General features: G+C 43.3%; 1 protein-coding gene across 5 annotated transcripts in view; it reads right to left on the bottom strand.

Annotated features, from left to right (window-relative positions):
• SH3PXD2A (SH3 and PX domains 2A) overlaps nucleotides 1–26,084 on the bottom strand; it is an 868,884-nt gene that overhangs the window by 279,728 nt on the left and 563,072 nt on the right. Inside the window, exon 7 of one of the 5 annotated variants that reach the window (XM_078643703.1) lies at nucleotides 13,105–13,149. The exons of 3 other annotated variants lie outside the window; for them this stretch is intronic. In XM_078643703.1, the coding sequence (XP_078499829.1) occupies nucleotides 13,105–13,149 (45 nt within the window). Of the gene's footprint in view, nucleotides 1–759; nucleotides 836–13,104; nucleotides 13,150–26,084 lie in introns of those variants that run through there. One more of the 5 variants, XM_078643708.1, reaches the window with a different exon arrangement.

Consider the following 26,084-nt stretch of genomic DNA (forward strand, 5'->3'; position numbering starts at 1 on the left):
ATTTAATGATGGCAACCCTATTTACAGCGGACATTATGTGCGTATTAGAGCATTAAAAATAACAGTAGGAGTGTGAGATCAGCCAAGAGGGAAATATAGAGAATGCTGATAGGAAGAGGGTGTTATAAGGAAAAGGAGCTCATTGCCTACCTTCTGGAATGTAGAATTGTGATGCCAGCTATTGTTTATTGACATCAAATGCAAGCCATGTTTAGTTTTGGCATGCAGGATCACAAGTTTAAGGTAAAAGGTCATAGTTTCCTTCACAGGACCTTTGCAACAGTAAGTAAACATTACAACTTTTTATGTCAGGGTACATATAACCTAATCTCATTCGGTACATAGGACAGGTGCAAACTGAAGTGGACAGCCCTTAAAAATGAGGCTGTGCGTAGGAGAAGAGTTATAAAATGCACTTCAATCATAATATATACACTTAATGAACTGACGTAATTGTGTTGCTGGGCTCAACTTAATCATGCTACTAGTCTTTCTCTAGCTTCCTTCTGAGAAGATGGGTCACACCAGTCGATTAAGACCAGTAAAGTTTAAAGTTACCGCTTCTCTCTTGACATCCATAGACCTATTTACGAAGCAGATCCGGCCGATAGTCCGCAGTAGAAATCATGTGGCGATGGCCATTGATATGCTGAGGATACGATACACACTGACAAAAGGTGGGATTTCATTTGTATATTTATGCTGCAGCGTTACCTCCCCACTCACCCGCACTGCGAAAATAACTGAAAAATAACTTACCTCTTCTCGCCCCGTCTCCCAGCTTCCTTTAATCCTTAAAACACTTGAATGTCTCATCTTAATTTGTCTCAATTCTTACTTCTCCACCCATAATGTCCTCACCTTCTCCAACCCAGCTCGGTAGCAATTCGTTCCACAGCAACTGTTTTTAATCATGTTCCAAACGTTATCATCTTAATAAGTCATAATCTCACACCCCGTCCTCATTGTCCTGCATCCTTCTTCTGCACTCAATATGGTCAACCGCCAAGGCTGGTGCTACATTTAGGCAGCGCTAGTCAACTAGCCCCTGTACACACTCGCTCCCGGACAACATTATCTACTTTAACACGAAAACACTTGTAATCGCGCCAAGCATGCATTCCTGTCTATCAGTAGTAGCCGGTGTTTGCAATGAGTCGCGGCTCGGGGCAGAGGTTTGAGGGGGGCATAGGGGTCATGAAAGGAGGGGGCAAAATAAAAAATAAGAAGAAAAAAAAATTTCCTTCAGCCAACCGTGTCCTGTGTCACGCTCCTCGGCTTCAGGCACAGGTTCCCAGCCTGCCCCGAGGCCCATCCTGAAGCTGCTCTCGCATGACAGCAGCTTCAGGATTGGCCTGAGCGCTCTCGATTAGCGCTCCAGGACAGACTGGGAGCCTGTGCCTGCTTTCTCAAACACCAGCAAAGCAGCTGGGGTTGGAGAAAGCTTCACTGAGCATGAGGGTTTGGCCGGCTTGAGACGGCCGGCCAAACTGTCATGCGCAGTGAAGGGAGAGCACCACCACTCCCCTTTGTGCTGTCACCCCCTCAGGCTCCGGCCCCAAGACTCGGCAGGAAAGGAGACATAAAACAAGTGTTGTTTTATCTTTGCTTTCCTGACGTTTTTGGGGGGCGGCCCTCTTCCGGCCATAGCGGAGGAGCCGCCGCTGCCGTCTATTGTTTTCACAGAGCTGATGGTCTATGAATAACTTAGCACACCACAGACTTCCAATCCCAGCCTTTAAAGCTAGCAATGGATCTGCCCCCTCTTCTGCCAGAACAGCTAACCAGCTGCACTTAGCAATCTGCAACACACTAGGTTAAACCACCTTATTGTCCCTGAACCCAACCCCAATTCAGATTTGTGTCCTTGTTAGAGCCCTTTCTCAAAATGCTCCCTCCAGACTGACCCTGGTCTTACATCAGCTCCCATCACTCAAGAAGCTCCTGAAATCTGTACTGATGGCAACTCTACACTAAGAAAGAAAGTCTGCCCCTTCCTAGCCACTCCTGTGTATCTCCACTCTCTCTTCCCCTCACTCCAATCACTCGTCAGACTCTACTATTGGGTAATCGCCCTGTGAAATATATATTTACGTAGCTAGCTTTGTTTCTATGCAAACATTAATGTGGTACGAAAAAACACATTTTCATCTGACAGATTGTAATTTGCTGAGGGTGCTGTTTTATTTCATCATTCAGCCTAGATTTTTGGGCCGGGTGCCGCATGTATGAGCACAGAACAAAGCCAGGCGGGGTCTGAGTCAGAGAGGTCGGTATACATTCTTCGACCTGCAGAGCCAAGCTGTCTGATAGAACTGCAGTGGGGGGCCGGAACGCCCTTTTTCTTGTGGAACATGGCCAAGACCAGAGTCCTCTAAAAGCGAACACTTTGTGCTAGCTAACAAAAGGACTGAAGCATTCTATCAAAAAGGTTAACCCTGATTAATCTATTTATCAGGCGGCAGCAGAGAAACATATAACTTGGCAGCAAACTGGGGGCTGGCAGCCCAATCAAGAAGTGTATCAGAGAGGGGGAAAGAGAGGCCGTTTGTGGTTAGTTGGAACTGATAGAAAAACCCTGGTTTTCTTTCTCGTGATGATTGAGAGAAGACAGCTGAGTTGAAGCAAGGGTTATGCCAGGCAATCGGCCAACAAAAAAGTTCAAGCATCAAAGACAGAAGAGCAGATATCTGGGAATTTCTTGATTTATAGGTTAAGGATTTGGAATGGTAATAAGTGACTCATTAAATAAAAAGTCAGAAAACAAAATGCTTGAAAAAAACGTACAGTATACAATTGAAATAAACTGTTCGAAGCCAGGGCTGGCTGAAGGGCTAGGTGCAGTTCTAGTGAGGCAAGGGGAGACTTTGGAATGGGATCTTAGGATCGGGAGTGCACAGCAATGGAAAACAGATGGCGCCGGAAGCGGAAGTCCCCACTCTACTGCTGCAGGAAGAAAGTGGTGCTAGAGGGGATGCGCAGTGCAGTAAGCAAAAGGCCATACTTTGCTGCGGTCACTGTGGAAGGAATAGAGCCCGTCAGAGGGGACACACAGCAGTAAATTTACCGACGGGGTTATAAGCTGCTCAGAATCTTTGAAAATGGGAGTGATGTTGCCGGAAGAATGGTGACTGTCAGACAAACAAGGCATTACTGTATAGAGTAAATGAAACATATACATACCGGCCAACTCACACTGTAAATAGTGGTTTTCCAGCTCGTTTTCTGAGACTTTGAACTGCGGACATTTATTAAGGGGTGTGATAACACCCCAGGACATCAGCTTTTGCCTCAGCAAGCTATTTTTTGGAGACGAGGGTTTGAGGGTGGGGTGGGGTTCAAAAGTGCCTCATAGGTACTTCTTGGCACGAGGCCCGCCCCCTTCAAGGCCCTGATCCCTCGTCACATGGTGTGATTGTTCTTTTAGTCGGAAGGTATGCGTATATGAAGCCACTGTGGTAAAGGCAGTTCCTGCTACGGTTGTAGCGTGTAGAGATAATTAAGCAAAAGGTGTTGAAAGTATACACACTAAGCTTTATGAGTGTTTGATTAGATTTCTGCAGTTTTGTCACCTCTATCAAAGTTAATCGAAAACATCATTGTCATTTGGATCTAGAATGATTTCTTCCCAAAGTATCAGCAAAAATTAACCAAATACCAACTATGTGGTGTCTGACTCAACCAGCCAGAAAACATGAAATGTTTTCTCTTTATCATAACTAATAAGCAAGACTGTTTTTCGCATGCATTATGCAAGTTCCATACTGAGAAGGGTACCTTTTGGTTTGCTTGTATGTAATGCACCATGTACTCAGTCACGTATGACATACTCTGGGGAATAAATGAGGACCCACAACTGCACTATGATGAAAAGTGGTGTAAACTCTGTTGTAAAAGTTGGTTAAATAAAAATTGACTATGGTAGCCAATATTATGAGTGGCAACCTGGCCGGCCTTACTCAATCCTTCAAAGATGTTGTACCCACAAGGTAGAGGTTCTTGTGAATGAAATTTGAGGCTGACTCTGTACTTGAAAGGTAAGGATTTCCTTCAGATGGGCAGTTTCACCAACGTAAAGAATCCTAGTCATTTATCCTCCATTTGGTGAGAGAACTAGACCCCCTTTCTTTTATCACCATGTAGCACTAAGCGGACCTTCCCGTGGTGGAATTTGACACTCATTCAGCCTGACAACTGCACTAGGTCCATAGATGAAGAATATGTTATGGATGCTACATATCTGGAAATATTGCGGCACATCTATCGTTTACTGGAAGACTGTCTGCTCAGGAGGACAATACTAGGATCTAGCCAAACAGCACAACGAACGTTCTGGACTACTACATTAGCAATTGTCCACTTTTTGTTTGCTGTGCCCTTTGTAAGATGTGCTAATCGTAAGCAAAATCTCCTTCTAAAGCTCATAAAATAACAAATGTTGTGACCCTGGTTAAATAGGTATACTGCCAAAAAGTATTCAATAGCTTCTATGCACTATTTGTTTTATTAAACAGTTGTTCAGTGTACAACCACATAGTTGATCGATCAATTGCACTATAGGCATTACAGAGAAAAATACACTGCACTTACACAGTCTTTGGTAGGATCAGATGGAAATTTATAACATACATTTATATTCAACCCAGTGTGGTAATGTCAAATACATGGTCGGAGTCCATTCAACAGAGTATAGCTCGCCCTTTTGCAGAAATCACTCCCTGTCGCCTGTAGACACACCATTGTGTCAAAACTTTCTCCCATTTCTTTGGGCAACCCCGACTCTGATATACGACCCATTCCACCTGCTGGCACCAGACCAAATCAGTTCCCCAGTCCGCCACACACACAGAGGCCGACTCGTCCCCCAGACCCGTGCTATGTTTCTTTTAATCACCCCAGCAGCCAGAGCAAGCAATATCTTCTGGTATTTGGACCGACTTCCTCTCCAGTTATATTCAAGAGAGGCCACCAAGCTTCAAGAGGACTTGTGACCTGGACCATAACTTGTGTCATCCCCTTCTAGTATTGTTTGATTTTTGGGCATTCCCATAATATGTGGAAAAAGGAATCCAGCATAGCATACCACACAAAGAAGAAAGAGGGTTGTGTCGTATCTCACTAGTCGGTGTAGGAGTGATCTAGAGAAGTAAAATATGTGGATTATCCTTAGTTGTATTAAGAGGAAACAGACTAGCAACCTCTCTGGGACTCTGAATTGCTTTCACTCAGTTAACGTCTTTGATAAGTTCAATGTCCCCCTCCCATGCTTCCGTGGAGCCCTTACAGGGTCATGGGAGTTGTTCATTTTCTGTACGTCAGAGAGGTCGCTTTAGCTTATGGCATCCAGCAATAGTCAGTCCTCTAATTGTGCTGATTCTAGCAATTGTTCTCCCTCCAATATATGTTGCCTCAGTGCGTGTCCCAACCGCTCTGTTTCAGCCGTGCCATATTCAGTCTGTAGCTCCTCAAAGGGTATAAGAGCCTGCCCTCACCACACCCCCCCAAATTGGTCAATGCCTAGCAACCCCAATTTGGAAAACCCTGTCAGGTTCCCAACTTCCAACAGAAGGTCACTGTCCCACAGCGGAGTCCTATCTGTCAGCCGTCCTTTCCATCCCAATAATCTGGCAGCCTCTCGCCATGATATTACTACCGCCTGAGTGTGGGTTGGCAATACTCCTTCTCTTCTTTTCCAGTACAAAAGCGATGGGTAGCCGTGACCACCCATGGCCTCTCTGTCTATGCCGGCTCGTGTCTGTGTGAAAATGCCCAGTCATTGATTGTTATTAACTGGGCTGCCCAGTAGTATTTGCATTAGTCAAGGACTGCAAGCCCCCATTCATACACCCCTCTTTGGAGCTTACAGAGAGCAATCTTCGAGCTGCCCCCATTCCACAGAAGTTTCCACAGTTCACTATCAACCTTCTGGAAGAAGTCAGCAGGTATTTTTTAGGGGGTATTCTGTAGAACATAGAGTAGATGTGGGATGGTCATCATCTCAAAGAATACAGCCCTGTCCATTAAGGACATCGGAAGCGTTCGCCAATGGGCAACATCCTTACGATGGCGCTCCAGCTGAGGGAGCAGATTTCTTCTCAAGAATTCCCCAGCATCTCGCTTTATGTAGATCCCCAGATATTTGAAACCTTCTTGTACACTCGGCGCTATGCACCTAGACGACAGGACTGGGGCACCCCCGGCAAGTGGGAACATGAGGGACTTGTCCCAGTTAACCTGATAACTGGAGTAGTCACTGAAGAGCTGGAAAATATGCAATATCCGGTCGACTGTGAGGTAGGACTGCATGGCATAGAGCAATATATCATCGGCATTAAGGGAGATCCGTTCTTTGCGGTCCCCCTCACCTTCGATACATCATACAAGTGGGTCGAGACGGACCCAGGCTGCCAGGGGCTCAAGCACAAATATCATTGGGGACAGGGGACATCCCTGCCTCATGCCCCTATGCAGGGCGAAGGGGTGAGGGAGTGTTTTGTTAACTCTCACTCTTGCTAATTGGTCCTGTTAAAGGAGTTTAACCAAACTACAGAACCAAGGGCAGAATCACAGTCTGACGAGGGCAGCAAACAGAATAGCTCCATTCGATGCTATCAAATGCCATCCTAGCATCCAAGGAGATTAGAACAGTTCTATTGGTCCGGGGGGCTAAATCATATATACCACCCCATATAGATATTGTAAACGTAGGCGGGTACTTCTATGTGGCATAAAGATGGACTGATCGAAATGGACCACCATGGTAATAACCGTCTGCAATCTATTAACAAGGGCCTTCACCAGCAACTTGGTTTCAAGGTTTAAAAGTGATATTGGTCTGTAGGAACCAGAGGTTGTAGGTGGCTTACCTTTCTTAGGGATAACCACGATGGGGGCTGTTCTTTGGTCTTCTGGCAAACAGACCACGACTATGGCCGCTTGAAATATGTCTAGTATGTGCCCTGCAACTTTATCCACAATGCATTAATATAGTTCCACTTGCAGGCTGTTTGGCCCTGTTGCCTTCCCAGACTGCAGCTCTCAGATAGCACCCTTGATCTCCTCAACCATGGAATCAAGTTCTAGTGTATCCCTGTCATCGTCTGAGAGAGTAGCCAGGCAATCAACTTACTGGCCTTATCATCAATATCATATAGTCGTCGCTGAGAAGCCAACACATAAGCGCGAGCCTTGTTCTCTGCGCTTCCATACACTATTGACATGATATATGGCAGTGTCCAGGGCTCCACTATGCTTTGGTCCAAAACAGAGATGTTTTGACTTAGCAACTATTCAGTGGCAGTTTTACTATCTTCTTTAGGAGTTCTCTAATAACTCATGTTATTAGAAAGGCAACTAGTAATTATTCTCATATTACAATCTCCCGGTAGTGGAGGGAAAACATGCCTGGTCATGTGAGGTTAGTTGAATGTTTCTGAAAACTTGCTGCAGAATGGCTGCTATTTAGGGTTTTTGGTTGTAGCCCAGATGTCTGCAGCAGGTATCACTCTTTTCACCCACCCTCCGTTAAGAATTGATAGATCAAATGCAAAATAAAGAAAGACAAGACAGCTATTCTACCATTTGAAGGTAGGTACAACAACAGAGGTGGGTTAACAATTCTGCGTAGGTTCGTACTAAAGCCGCATGCTACAATAACCCCAAGTATATGGGTTGCAAGTGATCCAGAACCAGGCAGCTTGCTTACTCCGCATCTCACAGGATCAAACACAAACCTCTGGCGTGATTTCTTATCTCCGTTCGTTAAATCTTCTATTTTAAATTATTTCAATATGTGGCTTGTAATTTTAATATAAATTATCACCCTGTATGGTATGATGAGATATACTGTGCTAATTAGAAAACTTGGAATATCGCCACTAACTACGGTTTTTTGTCTGCATACCAAGTTCAGCAAGTGTGAAACTGGACCATGAAGCGTATGTAGTGGGTGTGTTTATCTCCATTTTTGGTGAGATTAGTAACGCAGCAGGCATTATCCATCGTTCCCACCTGCTTTTGGATACTAAGAGCCATTAACTGCCTTCTCTTCTTATTACCTATTGTTTACCTTCACCTGGCCCATAATTACAGGAGGGTCAATTAACTGCCTCAGGAGAGGTCCTTAACAAATGTTACCTGTCTAAGCAGAAGGCAGAAATGCTTTAGGAAAGATAATAACTGTGACACTACTATGTACATTAAAACTGTAGGGTTGAGCTGCAGGTGGAGTTCTAATGTAAGCTCCAGTGGACGGTAACAGAAGGAGTCTAAAACAGCTATAGAATGGTGGGCAAGATTTTGCCCTGTCGCTGTCCTTGATTTTGTAAAACGGGCTCTGATGCCCTGATGCAAAAGGAGTACATTTTGAAATGTAATTTGTTGCAGCGCTGTAAATATTCTTTTGCAGCTTTGGTTGTATTCGACCATTAATGTTTTTTTTTACCGTTGTGTTAGTGCCTGCATAGAGGATGCAATACCCTTGTGCCCTGCTTTTATGGGGTCTAACCTAACTGCTTCATTGGAAATGTCTATGCTCTATCCTTGGTATAAACACCAAGCCAACATTATCTACAGTCAAACTGTTGGAATATTTACGTCTCGTTCAGGTGTCTTAGCTCCTTTTAATGTCACCTATATCACTACCCTGCATCAGTAGGTTTGAGATCATGTTACAGCAGCAACCTTAGAGATTTGCAAAATCAGCCATACAGCCACCTTTATAACAAACCCCTTCGCTTTTATTGCCCATTTCATGCTGTAGAAGGACCATATAAAGCTTATCCTGCAGGACAGCCAGATTTCTTCACTTTATCGGTTTACCTTTTGAATCTCTGAATCTTTCCAAATGCAGTGGGCTAGGTCTACATTGAACCTTTTACACAGAAAGCAGAGTCCAACACTGCAAGGGTGAGAAATAGCGGATCTGCTTTCCGTGGGACTAGGAGGAGGGCATCAATATCCACTATCTGTGCAGTGGAACCACCTAATGTTTAACTATGAGTTTGTAGCAGCTGGAAGCCACTACATCAGAAAACTCCCAGCACTGTAGCACAAGTAACAAATATTTGTATTTAGTGCCAATAGCAAGCTGCGCAAGCCGTCCATACAGAAACATTTGTACTCATGCTTGGGCACTATGTGAGGGATCTGTGGTATTGCCAGTTGATAATGTAAACACTCTTATGTATTCAAAATGTAATTTACTCAAATTTGGAGTTCAGGCTCACTGCATACAGTGCACGTACAATGCATGCACGTTTGGTATGCTAGATTTTGTAGATGCCACGAAGGCAGGTATGGGAGAAACTATTAGAATTTGTTTTCCTTCCCTGAGCAAGAGGACTCTCCTTCAAAATGTCCGTTTGCATGTCCATAAGCATTTTCTGAGCCTCAGTAAATTGCTCCTAAGCTGCTGAATATAAGCGCAATAGGTAGGATGTGGGGTAATTTGTTGTTCATAGAATACAACATATGTGTAGACTGATGTGCTTGGAACAACCCTGATAATTAGGTGTTTCTTATTATCCTGTGTTTGTAAATATTTATTCTCTAGCATATCCACCTGTAGCCTATGTAACATAGCCGAACGTGTATCTGTCTAAATCTTTTCTGAAAAGGAGAGCAACATTAAATTGAATAAAGGAATCACCTGTTCAGCCCTTTCAAAATTAAAGAATCCCATTTGAGCTTGTAATATTCTCAATATATTTGGGTGCTGCAAAGTAGCACATTATTTAATTTCCTCGGCTTAGTGTGGCAGATCAGCTTTTTTCTTTTTAAAATGAGCTTTTGAATCTGAACTATTCTCTTCCTTCTTCATACTATGCTCAGTATCCCAAGACTGCCACTTCTCAGCTTTCAGACTTGTGTATTTATATCTTCTACAATACTTGGTTTGGCTGCTCCTTTCATCTGCGGAGTATTGCTCCGAACGCCTACTCTCGGGAAGAATGGCCACTAGCATACTGATGCCAATCGGGATTTTCTTATTTTATCAATGTCCCTCAGATTATAAATGAAATGAAATGATTACGCACTTGTATAGCGCACGACTACCTGTAGGCATCTCGGCGCTTGTACGAATACCGCCGAGGAACCCTTCCTGGCCTTTCCCTGTGAGGAGCCCACTCCTGGGCACCCCCAAGGTGAAGTCAGGCATCCTCAGCGTTGTTGGGGCCGTTGTAGAGATTAAGCAAGCTATTGCCCAGAGGTGCAGAGTGGGACTCATGATTAGAATAGGCACCGAGGCGAGAATTATCAGGTCCGAGGAAATTGAGCTTGAGACCCGCCGAGGCGGGAATTGAACCCTGGTCCCGGCCAGACTACTACATCAGGGTCTGCTGCTCTAACCATTGAGCCACACTTCTATAACCACCCTCATTGGACTTTTGTTTTGTGTAGGGGTCCAGTTCATCTTTTCTGTTTAACCTTCAGTTTTTTTAACATCTGTTGTGTTCTCTTACTACGCTGTTTCTCTCTCTCAGCTTTAACCTTTAACTAAGAACTATTGGAGAGACCAAACCAAATTAACTATTTCATTTTCAAACCACCAGACCAATATCCTGCTTATTCTTTATGTTTTTGAACATCTGGTCATAATACAATATAGGGAGTACCATGTGTAATGGTATGTATGCTAGCAAATATGCTTCCACGGGTACCACGTTCTTCAGCTGGTGACACCATTCCCTTGGGAAGGCACAGTTGATATTCTAAGCTTGTCTTAGGGCTATGTATGAGCTAGTCGGCCCAGATGGATTCGTTTTGCAAGCAATCCAAAAATAGTATTTAATCTCACTTTACAGGCTCTTTGCCCATTTCTATATTAATAGCCTGCAGACTTATTGTTTGTGTCGAGAGTCCTTGTGTGAATACTGATGTCCCTACATTTGTCTCTACCATCTGTAATACTTACTGTTGTACAGGCATTAATTCTGTTAGTAACTGTCTTAATTGATCAGCAATCAAATTCTGTGCATGAGGTACATCCTGCTAACACCAGCCATGCGGGCCCTCAAAAGGATAATGAACTCATTCTAACTGGCTCCACCATGTAGTGAGGATTCCCAATTGAACCATAATGCATGTTCTTGCTAACTTATATAAATCTCCTAACTTTCATGTGTTATAGAGCATGTAAGAGAGCATGCTGGGTAGTATGTAGGTATACTGTATTTTTATAGTGCAAACCCTAGACAAATAGGCAGCAGAGCGTTGTAGGTGGCAAACAAGGAAGAGTGTATCCTTGATAACATGAAATTCTTGTGAGGACAAGTGATTAGTTACTGACCCTTAACAATGACCCTTACTTGTAGAGTTCCATCTGCCAACAGATTCAGAATGCGATTCGAAATTTCATCAAATTTTGATGAAATCCTTTTACTATAACTGCTTACCAAGCCCTCTAACAGATTAGGGAGTTTGTATCTGATGGAAGAATAACCAACATTACAATGGATGTCCCAATATTAGTAATACTTGACAAGAACCTGTGTGTGACCCTTCAAGGCACTCAGATATCCAAGTTCCATATTGGGCGCCATGTTATGTTTTCAGTTAATACGGCCCGTTTTATCCTTCTTGGCCCTCCTTCAAGCACTGGCATGGACCAATTTACCAATATGAGCAAAACGAATGCACATGATACAACCCATACATCTCCCTCAAACTACATGGAGCTACTGAGCATGTCACAAATTAGGCAGGAAACAAACCTGCCCGAGACTGTCAGGCATTCTGATTAATTGTGAGCTCTGGCAACTGTTCGCTATATGGGTGCATACACAGCAATCCACACTGTTATTTTCAAAGGCTTACACAGCCAAATGTAGTGTAGAGTAAAAGAATGAATGCAGAAATCGATTAAAACGTAGCAAACGCAGTAGCAGAGTATGTAAATATTAAGAAAACACACAGAAATGTAAATGTTACCCTTTCAAAGGATGTCTAAATGCCTAATTGTTAGCTTCAAAAGATAAAATCACACATGCACATTCCTCAGCTTTCTCTGTTTTTCCAATCCTACACCTATCTGACAGATTAGGTTAAATTATGCCTCTGCAGAAGGACTGTTTTGCGAAGATGACCTAAGGTGTGGCTCTGCTTGAAGCCATGCTGCTCTGCTTTCTGCAGAACTTTTCTCTCTCAATGAGAGGGCTCTGAACAGCAAATCTATACCATCTAAATAGTTTCTTTTGTAAAAAAATAAGATTTGCGACTATGATTTCAGGCAGGAGAAATAATGTGAGAATCTACCGGCACATTCATGTTAAAGCCTAAAGCTATTACATCTCTTCCTAAACACCATATATTCAAATAAATACATGAACATGTGCACTAGAATCAGCACACATGATGAATGTAATACACATTGGTGCAAACTAATGAAATGCTTCATCTACTGCAAATCAGTAATGGTTTATATGACCTGATGCCTCAATGAGCAACTAATCAAAGGCATGATATTGGGTGGTTCCTCGGAGAAATATTAAGCAAAATATATAACAATGCTGACACTACTTATGTAGTCTCTAAGGGAGCAATTTACTAACTTTATGAGATTCTGGCAAATAAATAATTACTGGATAAGTCAACTTGAAAAAGAAGTGCTGCAAGCTGCTACTGCTGCAGCAATGATTTGGTGACAATAGCCTACACCCCCTGAATACTTTTTCCTCTCACCTCCAAGATTTCAAGATTGTTTTAGGTTTGAGTGCTATAGTATGGTGTTTATATTAAGAAGAGTGACAAGACCTCCCTTTCAAGTAAGCTAGAAATTATCTTGATCTGTGATCATGCCTATGCTGGGGAAAATGGAATAAGTTAGTGCATTTGGATATGAGAAGGCCAGGGAACGTGGATGTATTAGGGACAACATTCTCTGCTCCATCAACTCAGGGTTAATACATTGAGAAATATTTTTCAACTAGACCAAATGAGATAAAAATATCAAACATGAAAAACATTGCAAGCATGTTCAATGTTAACTTTTAATGTTTTGTGCAAAAACATGTGCTATCTTAAAGAAGGCACTACAACCACAAAACACCCATTGCCATGCAGAATACCATAACTGCAAAACAACATGGACACACTAGGCAATACCTGCGATGTCCGTCTTTGGTGTCGCAGACAAATTGGACATCCAGACTTGAAGATCCCAGAAAGGCAGCAGAAAAATCAATCACAAAATCAAATATCATTAGAACAATGACATTCACAGATTAACATTACCACTCATTGAACTTTGTATACAATGCTAGAAAGGCATATAGGTTAAAGAAATCAAACACTAAGCCCTTGTATTGAGTAGCCCATTAAATTGCTGAAATGTTCTCCTCTAATTACCATTATCAAACCCATCTGATTTAACGGCTCACTCATAAGGAGGGCCTTAGTGGTCACATTTTATTGGGTGATTTATTCAGGAATATCGTCGCCATCTGTTTTGCTAATGACATATCTAGGCATTGATCTCGGAGAAGGCTGCCTACAGTGCCACTTGCGGGGTTGGACATTCACGAAACAAGTGGAAAAAGATTTGGTGGAAAAGAGAAAAGTGAGGAGTGCGCAAAATAACCACTTTGGCTAGAGTGCAAAAAAGAAATTTCAAATAGAACTGCATTATTGAACTATTCAAACAGCAGGCATTCACAAATTTACATAACACTACAAGTTGAAGTAAGTACTGCTGTACGTTTTGAAACAAAGTCCTTGAATTTACAAACATCTCCAGTATTTAAACAATCTTCCAAAGAATTATATCTATTTTCATATTGGCAAATACAGATAATAAAACAAAAGCATTTTGAGCCATTACAATTATTAGAAGGGACGGTGCTAAAATTTTAAATTGAGGTAACTCAGGAAGAGCATTTTATGTCCTTCTAAATGGATTTTAAGAGGCACACTTATCATTTTAAACACTGAAATGTCGGTGCTACTGCTATACTACAAATATAAACAAAACTCAAGATACACCACACAATCTCTCAGTCAGTACACCAAAGACCGTCCTTACCAAAGGCACCCAACACACTGATATAACATAAATGGCTATCACTGGACGCCCAACAATACTTTTTCACCCAATAATACTTTTACACAACACCTTTCCAGATACACTTAAAATTGGCCTTACTCAAACAGAATACCCATGGCAGACCTCTGACACAACACAGCATCAAAGGTATCAACTCAACAGTTCTACTCCTAGCCACACCAAATTTCATGTTAGAAATATTCAGATAAACATAGCATAAACTTAACGCACAAGTGCAAGCACATTGCCACATAGCAACATTTTAGGATAGCAATTAATGTGTAGACAACAGTCTTTGCAGGTTGAAGGCGAACTGGCCATCAGAAAAATGATAAATGTCCAATATCTTTGTCCATACAAATAGATTGCTGCACCCAACTTATTTTTCTTTCACATTAAACAACATCAACCATTAATATTCTAGACATCCAACAAATCCTTACTAACCAAAATCAAAAAGCACAGCCATATACAAACTATCAATGAAAATCCATGAAACTTAAGAAAGAACTCCCAGACTTTGAAAGCGATATGATGCAATATAAAAGGTAGACATATGCTGTTAAGGAATCATACAGATGTTCTTGGATAGATTTATAACCACAAACCCCAAAAATGTAATACATATCCACCATTTTTATCCACAGTGCTGAACATTCATGTGACTCAAAAGATTTTTAAGCTCTAAATTATGATACAGCAATGTATTAGCGAATTGAAAAACGCATTTAAATTGGAATGGCATTGCAATCTATTCTACTAGGAAGGCATTACTCGTGATGGACAGAGGGCACTGTGAATTTATAATCTGCTTTAGATATAGTCAAAAGATCAAAAATGTAATATTTTGTAAAGCGCCAAGTAACAGCTACTTGTTCTGTTCTCTAGCATCATTTTTTTTATACCTAGGGAATCCCAGCTTCACCATTGGACACATCGTACGATCCTATGGAGGATAGTTCAACTCCTCGTGCTTCCAGTCCCTTATGGGCCAAAATAGTGAGCACGAGCGTGTGGGTTTAACACCTTATCAAGGACACATTTTGAGGCATTGCATTCATTCTAACTTCTTGCTGAAGCAAGAGGTTATCCTTTGCTGGACTCTGGGTGGTCACTTAAGACATTCACTGAGGTCAAAGAAGAGCAGCATACAATTAACGCCTGATATCTAGAATATACTTAAGCACCCAAGGAATAACTTGGCTATAAGTGCCCCCGCATTCTGTTGAAAGTAGATTCTGTTTTCTTGCATTTTTTAATCTTATATTAATTTTAAAAATGTCAAGACTCTTTCCAATGGTGTGGCTCTATGCTGAATAGTATGAATAGACTATTACTCTATTTATAAAGTTCCGAAAGCCTCCAAAGGGCTGCCTTCAAGTAGTGTATTTGCATAACATAAATGAAAATGTGGCCAGTAGAAGGGCGTAGACATGTAAAGGTAGAATAGCAAAGATTTCTAAGAACCTACCATTTTAATATTAGGAATGCAGTGTTTAGAATAGGTCTCTAAAGGGAAAGAGAAATAATATTTTCTGAAGGTTGTATCTTATGGGGGTTGTAATTATTAATTGTATGTTAATAGTGAAGACTCCAGCGAGCTAAAATGTAATATAGATATATTGCATGTTTTCACTGTGATTCGGAGCTAGTTCCATTGTAGAGTATGTCTAGGTCAATGCCTAGTTCACCACCATCGCAGAAGGAGGACGGGTGGTGGAATATATTTTTACACTCACCCTTTTGAGATAAAGGATAAAATATGCATTCATTTTATTTAAAAAAAAAAACTATTTTGGCAAGAGTTTACTACTTGTTGCTGCATGGTCTTCTCTCTCTGCCTTATTCCTTGAATATAAGAAAGTATCCCATGTCCAGAGCTTTTTTTGAGCCGGCACCGGAACTCAATTGTCAGCACCAGCAATCAGTTGCAGCCGGGTTCAATAATAAAAAAATTAAAATATTAAAACGTAACTTTCTGCCAGCCCGGGTCACACGTCTTCACTGCTCGGTCTGCTCCTGCTCTCCGGCCTCCAGCATGATCAGGAAGCAGGCAGCCTCCCTCCCCTACCCTCCTCCTGAGCCAATCACAACGCTCCAGTGGAGCGTTGTGAATGGTCTGGACGCTGCCCAGCCAGGGGCTGTAGGGGATTGCATGTTCTCCATGAAGGCTGCAGTGCAGCCTGCATTAAGAAGTGCAGAGTGCGCATGACTGGTTTGGGTGGCCCGAGAGTCCCGAGCAAACCAGTCATGCATACTCAGGAGTGGGTAAACCACTCCTGCCCTGCCCCGGCAGCTCCGTCCACCAGCTCGCCCACAATGCGGAATTAAACATAAAATGGTAATCAAAAGTTATTACCATTTTATGTTTTGGCTTTCTCGCACTGCGAGAAAGCAGTGAGGTGACACTCCTCCTCCCTGCCAGGACAACAGTTGTTAATTAATTTAAAATACATTCAAACTTACTAGTATCTGCCACCCAAACCATTCTTATGGCTTTGAGGACATGGAACAGTCTGAATTTGTCGCACTTGTAGGAGTGTGATGGTTAGTAGTTGTGTTGGTACTCTCAATGGATTAAACCCAGATCAGTTAACTGGGGGCGAGTGTTTGTATTGTCAACGCTCCGTCCATCACCACCTTTGGTTTTTCTTTGTTCACCCTAAGTTGGCAGGGTATGCTCAGACGTGAGTCCCTTGCTCACTTTGCCACTGGAGTCAAGCAAGCCCGGCTGAAGACGGCTGTAATGCCAGAAACCGGTCCCAGGATGCTTGATTCCGGTCCAGGGAAGGCATGGCTTGGCAGTTCGGGCTGGACTGTTCCCATGAGGCACAGGGTCAGACTGATTTGCATATGGCCATGTCTGAACTGGGGTGGCGGTGTGAGCTAAAGAACGGTCATGGATTAAACCCAGACCAGTTGACTGGGGGTGAGTGTTTGTATTGTCAACGCTCCGTCCATCATCACCTTTGGTTTCCCTTTTCTCGGTACTCTCACTGGCAGCGCTGGCAGGGCAATGGGTGGTACAAGCTGCAGTGGTCTCTTGACCAGAGCTCTGGCACTTATTGTTTTACAAATTAAGCACTGCCCATGTCTGCGAAATAAACAACTGTTCCGGAGAACTGTCAACGCAGAATGAGGTCCTTTTTGTGGAATATATTGATGCGCCAAAATATGTGAATGTTAGCCATCTAGGACATCCTCTCAGTATTGATTAAACGCACAAATATTTAATGCAAGCAGGCTTATGGCATTAGCCAGCGCAGTGAGGGAAAGAACATCATTTCATCAATGTGTGCTGATTCACCTTCTCTGTGCACTTTACAAAATGATAAATAAATTATGGGAAACTCCAGCTATAATCCATAAGTGCTCTTCCAATGAGTTCTTTTTTTAACTTGGATTTGTCATGCTCCAGAGTGCAGCGTCACTGACAGATGCACAGAAGAATCTTCAAGAAAAGTATAATCTATTAATAATTTGAGTAATTAAAATAATTTCCTGTAACTTTGCAGTGAGAATGCAATCAAAAGGCTTACAGACAGCTGCAGGCTGGTCATCACCTTGGTGGAAGAGGCACATTGCTCGGGATGTACAAATTACTGACTAAAGTGCAACCGAAAACATCGAAATTGCTGACAAATGCCCTAAAACTATAAAGACCCCTCTCTTTCCTTTCCCACAATTATCTGGTTTATTGAACTTGTGTGCACCATGGTAGCCATGCTTGTGATGGCTTCCAGCTGACACAAAAGGAGGACACATAATTACTACCAGTCACTATTCGGCTATCCAAATACTGGATTGATGAGACGCCCATTCAAGGGACAGGTGACCACCAGTGAGTGATATGGGCTTCACTCTTAGATTTAGGGATTTTTTTGTTACAACCGAAATAAGCTGTAACCAGGTGTTCTAGATTACTGTAGCACGTTCATCTCAGTGTAGCTAGACAGCTTAAATGCTAAATTCGGTGCCCAACCAAAATTAAGATTCTCGGTGTCTGGTCTGAGTAGTAACAGTCTAAACCACCATCTCCATAGAGCTGATCACATCTCTCGCAAAACAGCACCAGTTCTTAATTTGTAATAAAAAAAGAAATAGATAGGCCCTTGTCACGGGTCTGACCTGCCAGAGACCCTTGCCTCTACTGACTGGTGGTGCGCCTCCACACTTTCACCCTGCGCCTTGTCTCCACAGCAGCAGACTGATACCTGGCGTGAGGAAGAAGGAGACACCGAGACTGAGTGGCCCTCTGGCGTAAATGTGTACGGCTCCTTTAAGGCCGATTGTGGTGACAGCGGAGTCACGCCCCCAGTGACGTCAAAAGACGGAAACCCCGGATCGAAGACGGACGGCGTTTCCCAGGCGGAGGACATCGAGGCGGAGGGCAGTTCGGAGCGAGAACGAGGAAGAGAAGCAGACGTGAACGTCAAGCCGGGAGGCCAACGGTCGCCCAGCCACGCGCCCACGGGAGGAGCGTGGCTAAGAGAGGTACGGGGCCGGGTCGCGGGTTGGGTTGGGAGGCGGAGACAGCCCCCTGTGTGAGACTCCCCGCAAAGACAACCCGTCCTGAGCACAAGCACCCTCTAGCACGCCCGTTTTTAAGTTGAGCACTTCACTCGGGTGCATTTCCCTCACTCCCGGTCCTTGGTGGTAATGCCAGAGTACAGGCAGTAATCCGCCTTCTCTTTTTCTTTCTTTGTGGTACCTCGTGGGACACTCGGACTGAGACGGATCACGAAGAGGACCTCCACGACCAGAAGGCACCACGCCTGTTACAGATATACAAAGACTAGAGACTTCCTTTCGGTGTTCACGAAGAAAACATATATTGCAATAAAACCCTCCTTGAAACCCTTACTTAAAGCCCCCGTGTTTCTCTTCGAACCAGCAACCCCCACACCGGTGGTCGACCCTCCTAGTACTCCAGAGCCCCTGGGACAGCCCTCTATTCGGAGACCACTGCAGCTTGCAACACACATTGCCCCTGCAAGCGCTGCCGATGATAGTAACAACACAACTACTAACCACCAAACTCCTATAAGTGTGAAGATTCAGACTATTCCAGGCCCCCGAAGCTATGAAGATGGCTTGAGCAGCAGGTAATAGTAATTTGTAATGTATATTGAATTAATAATTGACTGTGGTTGTGGTCATCTCTAAATTAGCCAGACTTCGCCACCTTGTGGCAAATTGTCACAAGCACCGGTGTTAAAAATTAAGTGCAGGTGCCAAACCCTGAAAAACACTGGCTCAAATTAAGCACAAAACAGCACAGACGTGGAGTTTTTGCTTATGTGGCAGCTGTAAACTGTACAGTCTCATCCGCTATACTCTTCATAGCAACAAGTGGAGGACCCGCGTTTATTCAGTGCTGTCACAAGTGTAGCGCAGGTCGTAGGCTGTCCTTTTCGTCTCCACTATCTTGGATAAGAAAAAATAAGTTAACAGGGAATTTAGTGCCTTCACCTTGATTTTGGTGCTTTACTTGTGCAAATACCAAGAAAAAAGTGCTTGAAGTTATTTTATAATTATTGGTACAGCGTGATTTCTACCACAGGTATGAGCTTGCAGCACCAATGGCTCTGGTACCCTCTTATCTCTGTTTAGAGTATTCTTTAAGACTAGTTCATAGTTTGGTTCTTAGTTTTATCTTGTTCACCACAGCATAAATAGATTGGATTTTTGTTGTAGAAAATTGGATAAGTTGTAGGTTTGCTGGGGGAGGCCCAAAGGCTTGCCAAGATATGTTGATGTCAGAGTTACTTTCCTTGCTCATTTTTTGGCAAGCTTGTTTGAGTGTGAAATAAGGCCAGTGCATGGCAGACTTTTGAAAAAAATAAAGAAACTGCTTTATTAGCAAATACAAAATGCAGGTAAAGGGGGTTGGACAACATCCAAGACACCACGCTATTTAAGAAACAGCTGAAGACCTTCCTTTTTAACCAACCCATCTAAATATGCTGCTCGCTGTTATGGTTCACCTCTGCGCCGGGACACTCTTGAGTATCCGTGCGCTATATAAATGTCTAATAACATAACATAACATAACAAGCAGGATTAGAAAACGTTTGTAGTGCTATCATTGCTAGTGTCTATCACTGTGACCAACTCGCATCATACCCAATGTGAGTAGATATCATATTCTGGTCTTAGTAATGTAGTAATTTGGTGGGCACCTAGAAGATATGTACCATTGTACATTATTTTATTCTCCAGTACCTATGTAGGCAGATGAGGTTGCTCGCCCCAGAGCATACAGTTCCACATCACAGGAGACAGCGGCTGGAAACCAGGAGTGGTCCGCCTGTTTCTGTGCCAGATGTCTGTGATGCTTATTCGTGAATCATGACGCTAGCTATACTAAAACTCAGCAATTGACTTCCTCCTCAGTATTGTTGATTCTAGGCATGAAATAAAAGATACTCTAATGTTGCACTAACTCTAAAATGAAGGACAGAGACATCCTGGGAAGCAGGAGCACGTATCTACATTCTCTTGATTAGGGAACAATATCCTAGTTGAGGAACCTCTGCCCTTAAATGGCCAATTAATTTTGAACTTGTGTCTGCTGGACCCAAACACTATTATAAGGTACACACCAACACACCTCTGGAATGTAAGGCCACCATGATCTGCACATAACCTTCACATAAAGTAAGTTTGTATAATCAATGAGTCGAACATTTATTTCAGGCAAATTAGTTCACCAGTTTGTGGACAGGATCATGGCACATAATCTTTGACCTGCCCCGTCCATCCATATCTTCGTGATCAGCATTGCAGTGTTAAAAAGGTAAGATCCCACATCACAGCCAAAACGAGGATCAGAAGAAAAATGGCAAATCGTTAAAGGGACTGCAAAATAAAGCCCCACAATGATTGACTGTATCGGAGGGATCTTCCCGCCCAGCACTGCCTGCTGCATACACTCCGAACTAAAGCAAGCAGGGGTTGCTTCCTCTTACAGAGCACATTCAGCCAATCCAAATGCTGCTGTCATGCTACTTATTTATTGAAATAGCACAAGAGCAGGGGGTGCAGCGCCCATTCCGCTCCTATAGATGAGCCGCCACTGGAAAATTGAAAGAATCACTGTGAATGCCACCCAGTAAACACTGACTGTCCAGGACCAGAATAAAAAGCCCACCAAGTTTAGCCAAGGAAGGGCTCACGACTGTGTACACTGTGCCAGGAAGCGGGGCCTTCGTAACAGCATTATAGGCCCCAGGGAAAGCAGTGCACTAGGCTCTGCCTGCGCAACCACTCACAGGAATAAAATAGTTTAACGGAAAATTAGTGTTAAATTCTGGTCTACATGAGGCCCCTATGGCCCTGCCCAGCGTGCCCAAGCGTTAAGACGCCACTGCCAGGAAGTGCAGTTCTGTTGCAAATAAAACCTCAAAGCGAGATTAGTAATCTCAATTGTAGGAAGTGAATGCAGCTTTCCATAGGCACAAGGTATCGCCTTCTCAAACTGATTAAAATTAATAGTCCACGTAAAGCGATGTAATCCCGGCATCCCCACTTGACCAAAACGCTGTGATCTCCCAGTGTGTAAATTAACGAATCAGCCAAAGCTGGGAGTGCTTAGAAGCAGGTCCAAAATTCCGGCGCTGTGGCAAAAACTTTAACATTCTGCTGGAGCAAGACACGAGTCAACACAAAGGCGACCATGTCATAAAAGAAGCAATCCTCTCAGCTGCTCCGCGCACATCTGTTTGGCATTACTCTGCCCCTTTTCAAAACGTTGCACACTAATTGCTCCCATCTTCGAGGGAAAAAAGGAAAATAATAATATTAAAAGGCATTTGGCATATTTCACAAATACACGCAAACCCCAAAAATGTGGATGAAGAAATATGCCAGCGCGTGCCAACCCCACGCTGGCGAAGCATGCACAAGGGACAGAGGGGTGCCGAGGCATTGTTTCATTCCAGCTAGACAAGGCCCGGGTTATTTTTCATCTGGGACTCTTGCAATAAAGCATGGAACCCGGACTTCCTGTTATTCCCCCATGTTTTCGCCGTCAGAGTCCGATGGCTTTCACAGAACGTCCACTTCACGAGGGCATGAGGCGTTGTGTTCAAAGCAGGAACGCCATGAATCATTTAGACTTAAAAATAAAATATAAAAGCAACAAAAACAAAAAAAGATGCTTCAAAAATTAAAACCAAACAAGGATAATCCCTTCCGCTCATTAGAAAAGCAGTGTTTGGGCTTTGATATAACAGCTTTCTATGGTTTTAATGGTTCAGAACTGTAGTCTGCTGCCCTCCAGTGCAATCTAATAACAAACACGCATTGGCAAAACCAATAGCTCCCATCTTGATAATGTCAGTGCGGAGCAGCTGGCTTTGCCATGTCCACTTGAATTGCAATTGGTTGGTGGTGCTGGGAGGAGGGAAAGTCTACCATGGTTTATGTGGCCAGAAGACTCTAGGTCAACGGGTAACTAGTGCATTCTACTAATATACCGGATTAAAGGTTTGTGAAAAGAAAGTGAAGGACTGTAAGATGATGTCCAGGTGATTTGGTGACATCTAATTAACCTCTGTTTGCACGGTAGTGTTGTTTTTAAGACTATTTGATTCAAGAGAAAAACTGGCAGCAGATCTAGTGGTAGGAGATAGCCTTTGTCAAAAATGGAACAAAACAGCAATGTGCAGGAACAGACGTTGGGAGATGCTTTGTAAGTAAAACAGATTAGAGGAAAGACTCAACCTCATTCACTAATGAACTGCTATTTAACCACACAAAATATATGACTGTGAATGTAAAACATTGCCTTACTTTTCCATCCCTCCGTTTTAAGTGACTTATGTTTCTTTGGTACCGTTAGAATTTGTAGAAAATCCTAAATTCTTCTAAGTGAGATTCCAGTCGTTTGAGGCTCTGAAGTTCCTGGAATCTCTGAAAAGTGAATTGTGAGTAACTGAAATAAAACTTTCCAAATAAAGTACCAAACATAGCGGAACAGGTCACCGGCAGGGTAGTAGCACTATTGCCTTGTGACTGCTTTGCTGCCCATTGAATTATGAGGCAAGATTGCTGGTGATCATGGCAGGGGGTGACAGTACTTTCACCCAATTCTAAATGGTGGTCCTGAGTATGGTCACCTGCTGTTGTAGAGAAATGGGCTACATCAGTGGCGAAGCCCCGGGTGCCATGAGTTTTGGGTAGTGGCGGAACCCCCCTGCCCTTACCTGCGGCCATTGCGGGACAGCAAAGCAGGGATCGCCAGCACAACCCCTCTGCTCGCTCTTACCTGCCGTCACAGGGCGGTAAATGCAGGGACCAACACAGGTGGCAAAAGGTCTAGCTACGCCACTGGGTTACATCTCATCAGTAGACTCAACCCAATTTTGGAAGCTCTGTCATGAAAGAAAGCAGAGTGTTGAGGAACTGAAGCAACGTTTACTCGCATGAGAAGGATCTCCTTGGATAATTACCAAAACAGCACCATGTGAGTATCTGAGCTTTTTGAACATGTGCTCAAATTTCTGGAACTACTGGGAGGAAAGGTGCCCCAGAACGTCACACATCGAAATTCTTACTTTTGTAACACTACCTGGATGCATGAAGCCATCAGCCCGAAGCACCCTTGCTTCAGACGGTGACAATGTGCTTAGGATGAAATGAATCTTCCAGGGAAATAGATTTGACATGCTCTGGGTGGGGCTCTCGAAAGCCAGTGCAACCAAAACTACTGTAAAGGCTGTTCTCAAAAGCCAGTTCGAAGGTGAAAACTAGTGTGTACTAGACAGCCAAGTTGATGCAATGAATAATGGATTGCGGAGTGGTGCTGGGATCTAAATAAGACTTTATTTGTATTATGTTTTAGGTGAAGAAGTAGCAACGGGGAAAAGACGTGCTACAATTGACCTGTCACCATTAACTGCTTCCCTTACACACTGCCTTGCCTGTTCAACTCCAGGCACTCCGCATTCCTCCATGCAGCACTCCAACATCCTTCAGCCTGACCAGCCACACAAACACTACTGAGGTTAACCTGAATGGGCCATGTGATGTGCAAGGTCCAAGTCATTCATATTTTCAGGCAAGGCACGAAACAACACAATTGCCAGGGCTTCGATGACAATTCTCAAGACCATTCAGAGACCAAAAGGCACATGTTTGCATCAACAATGCCTACATGCCAAACCTGATTGACCAATGACCTCTGCCTCGGAGGGCCTATGAAAGCAGACACACTGGAGACCCACTAGGCAAAATCAGGCCTGCAGAATTTGTGCTAGATTCACCATTTTTTAATGGTGATTATTTGAGAATGGAATAATCAGGAAGAGGACTCCACTTTGCAGGGATTTTGGGGATGTAAATAGTTGAAGTCGACCCTGTACACATTGTGACTGTTGGTGCCTTTTTATCATAAGCGCAACCAAACGTTTTTCAGGGCATTTGGGAAGGTCCTTTTTATATCTGACTTACAAGAACAGCTGTATCTAGGCAATTATGTGAACATCATTGGAGAGGGACTTTGGCTTCTTCCACATGTTAATAGCCAGGAGTACATGTTTCGATAGGGCAGACGTTGTGTTTCCACAAAAAATGCTTGCCCTCCACACAGCTGTGATCATTTTGTTTTTTGTCCAGCTGCCAGATTTGAAATTTCAGGAGCACACAGATGACACTGAATTGCTATTAAAGTGTCTTAGATAACTAGATAATGTATGTGTTTTTCTCAGGCAGCAGCACAGATGGGAGGAGGACAGTCAATAACCTACATGGATTTATTTCGGTCTGGCTTGGCAGTGCATTCATAAGCCAGAACTATTTGCTTTGATTGCTTGTCTTGAAAGGAAGACAATAAGGTGGCAGCAGGCAGTAAAAGACTACTTAAAGGAATATGGAGATTGTTTTTGTAGATCTCTGCAGTCTGAGAGACACATGCACAGCGCCCCACATGCTCCACACCTGTGGAAAACTGAAGAGACTCAGGCCAGGCCTATGATGTCAAGCCCTCTCCAGACTTAGCTGATAATGCTATGATTTTTCTACTTGTAGATTCGCTTTTCTCATAGTCTTGCTGCACCTTACTGTGTCCATGCACCTTACCGTGTCCGTGCACCTTACCGTGTCCATGCCTACGGTTTTCCAGTGCCCCTCTCACGGTGTGCTTCCTGAACTGCTCATATGGGATCTTTGTTGGAAAAAAATAAAGCAAAATATGTCTACAGTGTTAAGGGGTACTTCTCGCAGGGAGTGGTGAGGAGGGCCGTCCTTCAAATTATGCGCCAGCATAAGGCACTTTTCAGGTCTGCAAGGAGAGGGAGAAAAACAGGGTCCCACACCTTGGTAACTCGATCTTTCAAACACACTTCTAAAAACTGCCCACCACATTCACATTGTTTTTTAAATCCATTTTCTATAAGCAAATCCAGATGCCTAACAGTAGGGTAAAAGGTGCCATTGTGTTTGAAAATGCCTAATTCAGCTTAATGGAATATTTGCAGTTGCTGATGTCAGCACATGCATGGCTGGCTGGGCCCAGAAGTGGAAGTCCCTGTGTTTTCGAAGTTAATGTTTCTGAAATAAGAACTCGTGGCCTGGCTAACCGTGCAGACAGGGCGAGGCTCGTTTTCCAATGTCAGTCTACAACTGCCTCTCCTGAAATGGAGGAATATGAGAGTATTTGAAACACTTTACAATCCCTGCGCGGTATCATGCCCAGTTCCCAGCAGATCCTATTAAACTTTACACAAAATAAGCACTATTGACTTGAAAGCAGACACATAGGGCCAGATGCACGAAATCATTTTGCACCCCCAACCCCTGCGATTTGCAAATATCACAATGTTTGCAACCACAAAATGTTATTGTGGCAGGTGCTGCAACACTCCTTTTATGAGAATGAAAAGCATTTTTCTGACTCACAAAAAGAGTTTTTCAAATCATTATGAATCACAATTATGGGGGCATGAAAGGGGGGTACTAATAGCGATTCCAATGGTATGTATACATTGGTGGTAACCACACTTGTGGTTGTAAACCACTGAACAGTTACTAAATCCAAAGG

This window comes from Lissotriton helveticus, chromosome 5_1, assembly GCF_964261635.1.
Source record: "Lissotriton helveticus chromosome 5_1, aLisHel1.1, whole genome shotgun sequence".
NCBI lineage: Eukaryota > Metazoa > Chordata > Amphibia > Caudata > Salamandridae > Lissotriton > Lissotriton helveticus.